General features: G+C 43.5%; 1 protein-coding gene across 4 annotated transcripts in view; it reads right to left on the reverse strand.

Moving 5' to 3' along the window:
- Nucleotides 1-494: 494 nt before the first annotated feature.
- LOC125302128 (OTU domain-containing protein 5-A-like) overlaps nucleotides 495-10000 on the reverse strand; it is a 28231-nt gene continuing 18725 nt past the window's right edge. For 2 of the 4 annotated variants that reach the window (XM_048255146.1, XM_048255145.1), the window contains exons 7-9: nucleotides 9687-9861; nucleotides 8246-8374; nucleotides 495-981 (exon numbers count right to left, since the gene is read on the reverse strand). In XM_048255146.1, the coding sequence (XP_048111103.1) occupies nucleotides 857-981; nucleotides 8246-8374; nucleotides 9687-9861 (429 nt within the window). In that variant the 3' untranslated portion in view covers nucleotides 495-856. The remainder of the gene's footprint in view (nucleotides 982-8245; nucleotides 8375-9686; nucleotides 9862-10000) is intronic. The other 2 variants (XM_048255148.1, XM_048255147.1) reach the window with 2 other exon arrangements.

Raw genomic sequence — 10000 nt, forward strand, 5'->3', positions numbered from 1 at the left:
CGCTGGGTCCTTGCCCTTCCTAAGTGCCCTGAATGCACCATGAGCGACTGCAAATGCTCAGCACGAGACTTACGTCACGCCTTCAGCGCTTTATTTAAAAGGGACTGAACCTTGTTTTGTTCTATTATTGTGACTTCTATAAATCTTTTGAAGAGAATTTTCCATGTCCGACCTCTGAATCCACTACACACGCTCTCTGTGTGAGAAGCTCTGATGAACAGGACTTTAGAGCAGCCCTTTCAGATAACAACGCTCTAGAGCTGCCCTTTCAGATGACCACGCTCTAGAGCCGCCCTTTCAGATGACCACGCTCTAGAGCAGCCCTTTCAGATGACCACGCTCTCTGTGTGAGGAGCTCTGATGGCCTAGTAATTCATTCTCAGTTACGTGCATGTTTGTGTGCATGCATGTGTGTGGTGGTAGGTGTGTGGCGTGTGTGTAAAAGCGCTGCAAGGTATTGCATGTTGTCAGGAAAGCAGACAGGAGGCCACGGGTTGAGTAAAGGTATTTAATCTGATATTAATGAAGAGCGACATGAAGGAGCAGATCCTGTCCTTTATTCATAGTTAGAGCCAACAACAGAACTCAGAGCAGAGAGGAGAGGAGGAGGAGAGGAGAGGATGAGAAGAGAGGAGAGGAGGAGAGAGGAGATGAGGAGAGGAGAAGAAGAGAGGAGAGGAGAAGAGTGCTAAGATGATGAGTAGAGCAGGTGTGTGTGTAGAACTGCAGGAGGAAGAGAAGAACAGGAGAGAACCAAGAGGAGGGGTCAGGGGGAGGTGCTCGGGGGGAGGTGGTGGGGTCAGGGGGAGGTGCTCGGGGGGGGTGGTGTGGTCAGGAGGAGAGGGGTGTGAGGTCATCAGCTGGTGTCGGGGGAAGGCTCTCTGTGCAGCGCAGCGTTCTTCTTCATGCTGTCCAGGTACTCCTGCTGGGACACGGCCAACACGGACGCCAGGAGGTCATCCTCCTCCCAGTCTGAGACCCCTACACACACACACACACACACACACAGGGATCAAACACACAATTCCCCCCAAGTCTTTATACCACATACATTATGCAGTGTGTGCATGTCTGACCAAGGGCTGTGGGGGACATCTGCAAGATGGTGCGGTAGTCCAGTATGTGTATATATGTGTGTGTATGTGTGTGTGTATATGGTGTGTGTATGTGTGTTAGGGCTGTAACGATAAGCATATCAAAACCGAAATCGCGACACTCATATCCATGAACCTGTGTCTCGGTGTAAGAAAGCAGAATAGTGACACACCCCTTCTAGTGTTTCCCATAGTGCTTTGCAGCTTACGCGGCCACATAAGCAACACACATCTCCTGCCGTATTAGTATACTTACGCTACATCGTCCAAAAATAAATAAATCAATCACAATTCCGTTGCTTTCATTGTATACTATGCGTGCAAGACAGTGAACAGTCCAACCAGTAGACTATGATAAACTAGCCAACTTTAGTCCAACCAGTAGACTATGATAAACTAGCCAACTATGCTACTTTACAAAATACAAAATATCCAGGCTTTAATCAGACACTGAATTAAAGAGGAAGATTTATAATAGAAATAGTCGGCTATAATCAGACACTGAATTAAAGAGGGAGATTTATAATAGAAATAGTCGGCTATAATCAGACATCTGAATAAAGAGGGAGATTTATAATACAAATAGTCGGCTATAATCGTAGGTTCCACTGATTTCACTCCACTAGCGCGTCGCCTAGCAACGCCCCTTAGTTTAGTGAAATCAGTGGAACCTCCGGCAGGGCTGTACGTTCACTTGCACTGGTGCTACAGAGGTTAGAAGTTTTGTAGCACCAGCCACAAATTCTGTAGCATCGATATAAAACCTCTAAAATCTCTAAAAACAATAACAAGTATGGCAGTTCATCACAGTTCATCAATTGTGGTTGGGATCTAGGCCTACTGCAACTGGATTGATAAAAGGTACATTATGTTTGAGATGAACAAAAGCTATCAGTATGATGTGTTATTTGGGTATCAGGAAGACAGGTATGATATGTTATTTGGGTATCAGGAAGACGGGTCATTCATAGATTTTTTGTTAATTTTTCTTATATGCATTGGTTCATTTATTTTTTAATAAGTAGAAGATATGCTGAAAATTTTATTACACTAAGATATGCTGAAGATTTTATTCCACTAAGATTTAATTCACGTTTAGTTCATATTTTCTAAGTTTTTAGATTAGAGTAGGCCTACATTCAACCTTATTGTCATTGCACGAGTGAAATACCGTTTTATATCTAACCAGTGGTGCAAATGAGTAGGCTAACTGACATGTCAAACAGTGCACCCATGAAATGCATCCCTAGACTGTTCCATACACATAGGCTACAGTAGGTAGCCTACTGAAGACAGCTGCAGGTCTGTGGCTAACGCAGCACAGTCGTAATGATAGTGTCGTGAAGTTCTTTTCGGAACCGATCATGTTCTTGTAGGTTAATCAAGCACTACTAAGCAAGACGAAGATATTTGACAGATAGAAGCGAACGTCCCTGTGGACGTTTTTCTTCAAAGTTTTAGATCTGAATGGTGTTGTTTGGATACTAAGTTGTTCGTTTTAAACTGAAGTAAAAGTGCAAAGCAACAAGGCGATTGCCACAAACTTCTACCTCTGCTTGCCTAATCTGAATTCACCTCAGCCCGGTCGGAAGATACTTTTGCTTTAGGCTAAACATAGGTATCACTTGTTCAATTCGCGAGGATCATTTGCAAGGTGTTGTTTTGATTTGGAGTTGGATTGTTTGGATAGGTCTACAAACAAGTAGACATGATTTTTAATTGCGTCGACTGCAACTACCAAGTCGAAATCAAAGTGGCCTTCATCAATTCCCCTCTCACAGAAGTAGCCTATAGCCTACATACGCACTTCAAACAAACAAACAAGCATTTCACAGGGAGCCTACACCGGGCGCGTAACTGAAGCGCTCCGTTCGCAACGCGCAAAAACAGAAGACGGGTCTATTTTTTTTTTTTACGTAGCCTACGCGCCGCTATCACATCTGGTGTAGCCAGTTGCACTGATCACACACACACTGAGACACCGTTAACACACACACTATGAATGCCCAATTTTAGGGTCTGGGCTGCTTCTTTTGAAGCTGGCTGTACATATTTGGTTGTGCTACTGGCTGAGGCTGACTGTTCTTCACCTGTGTCTGTAGTAGCCTAGGCTACTTGTCAAAGACATATTTACTGGACTGGATTCCCTTCAATAGTAGAGATGCACCGATTGCAATTTTCTGGGCCGATACCGATTTTTCATAGAGTTTGACCTGCCGATACCGATTTTAGCCGATTCCGATTTCATTTCTTCTAACCATTTTACAGCACACACACAAATAGTTATTTTCTATCTTTTCTTTGATAGAACATGTTAATATAGACGGTAATCAACTTATCAATGATGAAATGGCTGTTAAAAAAAATGGAACCGTGAGCAGACAGATTCTTTTTCAAGTCTAACTTCAGATGCAGTATCAAATTATGGATTAAGTTAAGTTATGGAACACCCATTTTATGCTTCTCACATCCAATATCCAACTAAAGATTTAAGAACAATTTTCATGATACATTTGAACATGCTACCATGTAACATATTTTCATATGCATTGATGAATTTATGGGAGGGGTAGGAAAAGTGGTAGCAGCCTAGGCTATCACCAAACACAGGGGAGAAGTGCTAATAGCGATTAGGTGCTCCACCATATGAAAACAGTGCACGTCTGTTTTGCGGTGAAAAAATTAAATCCAAATTTCGGTTAAATGCATCAATTAGGCTATAGAAACTTTCAGAGACGGCCGATTCAGTATTCAGAGCATCAGTTTTCTTCATTGTAGGCTACTATGTCAAAAGCAACTTTAATGTTTGTTTGCCTTTCTAATAGGCTATCGTTTGTTCACTTTCACGACATCCACTTCTCACTAGACTAGGGTATTTTAAGGCATAGCCCTAGTCTACGTGCAGTAAATAGTTAGAGTATTTTTTTTTAAGTGGAGTAGAACTACTAGGGCTACTGTATGTCGCTGCTTGTTGACATCTTATTATGTAGCCTAGCCTATGATCGCTAAACTTTGATTATTTTTAATGTCGCAATCGTTTATCTCCGTTTAGCAGGCTTGTGGTTCAGCTGTAGGCACGCAATTAGCGGCAGTGACGGGCGGTGATGAGCGATGTTTACGTAGCCTAATGAAGTGACAGCTTAGTACATTCCACGCAGTAGGCCTATGGCAAAGCACAGCGTTTGCTGCATAGAAAAACTCAGTAGCCTATTAGCGCTTTCTTTGTAGCCCTACATCCAGCCCTGAGTGTTGGCCTGGTTGCTAGCTTCTTCAAACTTTGGAAACTCAGCTGGGTGTTGTTACAATTATGGAGTGTATTTGACCGCATAAAATCGCATATCTCCAGACTGACCGGGCCGGTCGCCCGGTCATGGCCGATCACGCGTGAAAATCGGGCCGATTCCGGTCACCAGCCGATCTATCGGTGCATCTCTAATATACACGCACGCACGCACGCACGCACACACACACACACATATATATATATATATACACGCACACACACACACACACATATATATATATACGCACACACACACACATATATATATATGCGTGCGCTCAGTAGCCAAGTGTGTAATATTGCAAAAGTTGAAAAAAAAATAAATGTGTTTATTGTAGCCTACAGAAAATAAATAGCCTATCATACTGTCAGTTAATTGCCTACAGTGCAGTGAAGAGTTTGGAGAGTAAAGTTATAGGGCAACTTGAAGTTTTATGAAAATAATTATATATATATATATATATATATATATATATATATATATACAGGGTGTGATTTGTGTAAAAACCAGAGGGGGATGATTTTGAATACGCTTGTAAACCCCCCCCCCAAAAAAAAAAAAAAAAAAACAAAATGAACTTAACGATTCATAGCCTAGTAATGACATGGCTAATAATAGCCTATATTGTTTTTGCCACCTTTGTAACATTTTAGTTTTAGTTTACCGTGGGGTATGACTTTAAACAGCGAGTGTGCTTGGTATGATGATCAGCTCCTCTAATGCAGGGTAGGACTACGTTTTGACAAGCATACAAATTCACCTTGTTCTTGCCCCATCTGAACTGACTTCTACTTTTTGCTGCCTCCATCCTTTCTGTATTTGTTGTGTAAAAAAAAAAAAGCTTGTATATGATGGCACTGAAGTCTTAAGTTAGTGAATTGGCTAACAGTGTTAGTTGGTAACCAAATAGCCTACACATTGCGCTACATGCTGTGTAGGCTACGCGGTATTCTCTCTCCTGCTGATTTATGCTCAGTAGCCAAGTGTGTAATATTGCAAAAAGTTGAAAAAATAAATGTGTTTATTGTAGCCTACAGAAAATAAATAGCCTATCATACTGTCAGTTAATTGCCTACAGTGCAGTGAAGAGTTTGGAGAGTAAAGTTATAGGGCAACTTGAAGTTTTATGAAAATAATTTACTTAACCAGAACATAAAGACCATGAAGCTTCTATTTCTTGCAGCTGTTAAAACACCCGCTAGATAGTTTAAATACCCACCAACATTCGCTTTTGCAGTACAGATTATTTCTAAAAGTTATTTGTCTACTACTGATGATTTATCAAACGAAAGTGCTTTCTCGTCATCCCTCCGCGAAACTACAGGTGTTTCTGTAGAGAGCCATTGAATAAGCCGATGCCAAGCAATTTCTGTAACACTTTTTGTGACATTCAGCAAATATCTCCTCATTTAATGTAAGTTCCTTCGACAATAGGCCTACGCTTCTACTTCTCGCAGTTGTCCTCCATCTCAGTTGCATCAGCTTTCTAATTTTGAAGGTTCTAAAACATTATTATGCTTCACTGAATCCTTCTCGCTTTTCTTTCATTTGTCCAGCTAACTTTTCCATTGAACCTAGCCATTTATGATGGATTACACAGTCGACATTCTGAAATGTCCTGCACGATCAAGGCCAAATTAAGTTATCATGCAGCCACTGTGTCAGCAGCATTAGTGCTGACGGTGACGGTCAAGCTTCTGATGTCAGATTATTATGTAGGCTAGCCTACTAGACTGTTCTCACGTTGCAGCTTTTACTTATATGAAGTAGCATTAATCAATATGAGGGGCAGAGGGGATAAATGTTGTCCCCCGACGATAAAAATAATTTAGCAGAGGTAGGGATAGGAAAACCAGAGGGGGGGAAAATCCTAACCATCCCCCCCTACAAATCGCACCCTGTATATATATATATATATATACACACATACACACACATATATACACATACATACACATATATACATATATACATATACATACACAAACACACGCACACACACACACACACACATATATATATATATATATATATATATATATATATATATATATATATATACACACGCACACACACATACCGTATTTTCTGGACTATAAGTCGCCTCCTGAGTATAAGTCGCATCAGTCAAAAAATGCGTCATGAACAGGAAAAAAACATATATAAGTCGCACCGGACTATAAGTCGCCTAAATCCGAATGTATGCCACCCTATCGCTAACTGGCTTACCCAGCTCTTTCTCCCGCCACTTTATCGCTCAGTAGGCTACCTTAGGCCTACATATCTCTCAGGCCTCGCTATATACCACTCTAAAACGTATAGGATTTTTTTTTTACATATTCGTATCCATTTTCACACCTTTAACGACACCGGCGAAAACATCTTCACTCTGCAACCACTACACTTCCTTCAGTAGCCTTATAGTCACTTATACAATTCCGTTTTCAAAATACACGAAACCAGATGGAGACATTTCACTCGCTCTCTCACACTCGCCGGCGGTCCCATACACAAATTTAATACCTCCTTTTCGAAAGTTCAAGACATTCCAGACAATTTAAGACTTGTTTAGGCCTTAAAAACCGAAAGTTGTATTTAAGACTTTTTAAGACTTTTTAAGGACCCGCGGGAACCCTGCAGTAGAAGGTAATTGCTGTAGCCTCCCTGTCAGTCTCACACGCATGCATTGTATTGCCATAAGCAAAACTGTATCGCACCAGTGCTACGTTGGTAAATCATCCATCGCACAAACTCATTTTTTTGTAGCATGTGCGACATATATGTCGCACTGTACAGCCCTGACCTACGGCCTCTCGGGGCTTATTACTTAAATATAATATATATTGAAGTCGGTGTATCGTTACAGCCCTAATGTGTGTGTTTGTGTGTGTGTGTGTGTCTGACCGACCGAAGGCTGTGGGGAATATCTGCATAATGGTGCGGTGTGTGTGTGTGTGTGTGCATAAGTATAAGTATATATACTCTTTTGATCCCATGAGGGAAATTTGGTCTGCATTTATCCCAATCTGTGAATTAGTGAAACACACACAGCACACAGTGAACACACAGTGAGGTGAAGCACACACTAATCCCGGCGCAGTGAGCTGCCTCAACAGCGGCGCTCGGGGAGCAGTGAGGGGTTAGGTGCCTTGCTCAAGGGCACTTCAGCCGTGCCTACTGGTCGGGGTTCGAACCGGCAACCCTCCGGTTACAGGTTCGAAGTACTAACCAGTAGGCCATTAGGCCTGTGTGTGTGTGTGTGTGTGAGTGTGTGTGAGTGTGTGTGAGTGAGTGAGTGAGTGAGTGAGTGAGTGAATGTGTGTGACTGACCGAAGGCTGTGGGGGACATCTGCATAATGATGCGGTGCGGTGTGTGTGTGTGTGTGACTGACCGAAGGCTGTGGGGGACATCTGCATAATGGTGCGGTGTGTGTGTGTGTGTGTGTGTGTGTGACTGACCGAAGGCTGTGGGGGACATCTGCATAATGGTGCGGTGAGTGTGTGTGTGACTGACCGAAGGCTGTGGGGGACATCTGCATAATGGTGCGGTGTGTGTGTGTGTGTGACTGACCGAAGGCTGTGGGGGACATCTGCATAATGGTGCGGTGTGTGTGTGATTGACCGAAGGCTGTGGGGGACATCTGCATAATGGTGCGGTGTGTGTGTGTGTGACTGACCGAAGGCTGTGGGGGACATCTACATAATGGTGCGGTGCGGTGTGTGTGTGTGTGACTGACCGAAGGCTGTGGGGGACATTTGCATAATGGTGCGGTGTGTGTGTGTGTGTGTGTGTGTGACTGACCGAAGGCTGTGGGGGACATCTGCATAATGGTGCGGTGTGTGTGTGTGTGTGTGTGACTGACTGACCGAAGGCTGTGGGGGACATCTGCATAATGGTGCGGTAGTCCAGGGTGGGGTAGAGAGACACCCGTGATGATGAGGAGGAGGAGGAGGAGGAAGAACGCTCCTGGGGCATGTACAACTGGCTGCTGGGTCCTACACACACACACACACGCACACACACACGCATGCATGCACGCACACGCGCACACACACATGCACGCACACACACACGCACAAAGACAATTCTATTCAGTCAACTGTAAGTGTAGCACATGTGTGTACATAGCGGTCATTCATTTATGAGCAAATGAACTTGATGACCTCGGAATAAAGCAAGATGTTTTATGGATGACTTGGAATAGCCAGATGTGTTATGGATGACTACGGTAGTCCATCACAAGTCTGTTATGTGCAGCTGTGCTACTACATTAAAGGATAATTCCGGTTTTTAGCACTTTGAGTCCCTTTTCTGGTTTGTTTTGGATGAACTAGAGTGGTGGACACCGAAAATTTAACGATGGGTCCTGTCTCGACTTTGACTCGTTTTTAATTGCCTTTGACTGGCTGGCTATGGGCATGCGCAAACATGTCCTTAAAACAACCCTTAACGTTCGTTTTTAAAACTGTGCAACTCCCCGAGTGGTTAGTGGTGGTGTTCATTGATTATTAAAACAAATAGATCAGCGCAATATATGATTTCAATCCGTGTTATTTTCTATTGTGGAACTATTTTTTCAGATACCTCACAACCGTGTATAAACTTCCGCTCAATATTTGAGTCTGAAGCATAGGCAGTAAAAGAAGGTCTCGGGGGGGAAACGCTACAACCGTAAACAGACCCCCTTTCCGTTTCCGTTGCGCAGTGATATCAAGGAGTAATGAGTCTTCCAACAGAAATCAATGGTTTTACAAAATGCCAAATAAAACACGACAGAAAATGTATTTCGCTACGCTACTTGTTTTTAAGTTAGTTCAGACTACTGAAGATTGGAAAATATCATGGTTGTCTATGTTTGTCCGACAGTTTTGGGAGGCAGTCGCTAATTACATGGCGGTTAGTTAATGATGCGCTGTACCATGTTAGTTAATTAGATGGCGTTTACTGTAATTAATGATGCTCTGTACCATGTTAGTTAATTAGATGGCGGTTAGTTAATGATGCTCTGTACCATGTTAGTTAATTAGATGGCGTTTACTGTAATTAATGATGCGCTGTCCCATGTTAGTTAATTAGATGGCGGTTAGTTAATGATGCGGTGTACCATGTTAGTTAATTAGATGGCGGTTTGTACCATGTTAGCTTAAGGCACTTCTGTAGTGTAGTGCTAACAGGAAACCACCCAGGTGCACAGGGCAAGGGGGGTTTGGTGTGTATGTGTGTGTGTGCGCGTGTGTGTGTGTGCGTGTATGTACTGACCTGGTGCAGAGGGCGAGGGGGGTTTGGTGTGTGTGTGTGTGTACTGACCTGGTGCACAGGGGGAGGGGGGTTTGGTGGGGATGTCAGAGTGGGCGGGGCCTGGGTGCTCTGGCGAGGGGGCGGAGCTTCGGTGGCGCGGCGAGCGGCAGGACCAATCACGATCATCGAAGGCGCTGCAGGAGGCGGCCGAGGCGGAGCTACACGCTGCACTCGGCTTACGGGGCTACGCCACACACACACACAACACACACACACACACACACACACACACACACACACAATCAGACAGGCTTAAGAGGCTGCAGAGGGCAGTTACACACACACACTCATCATACACACACACACACACACACACACACACA

This window comes from Alosa alosa, chromosome 10 (assembly GCF_017589495.1).
Source record: "Alosa alosa isolate M-15738 ecotype Scorff River chromosome 10, AALO_Geno_1.1, whole genome shotgun sequence".
Taxonomy (NCBI): Eukaryota; Metazoa; Chordata; class Actinopteri; order Clupeiformes; family Clupeidae; genus Alosa; species Alosa alosa.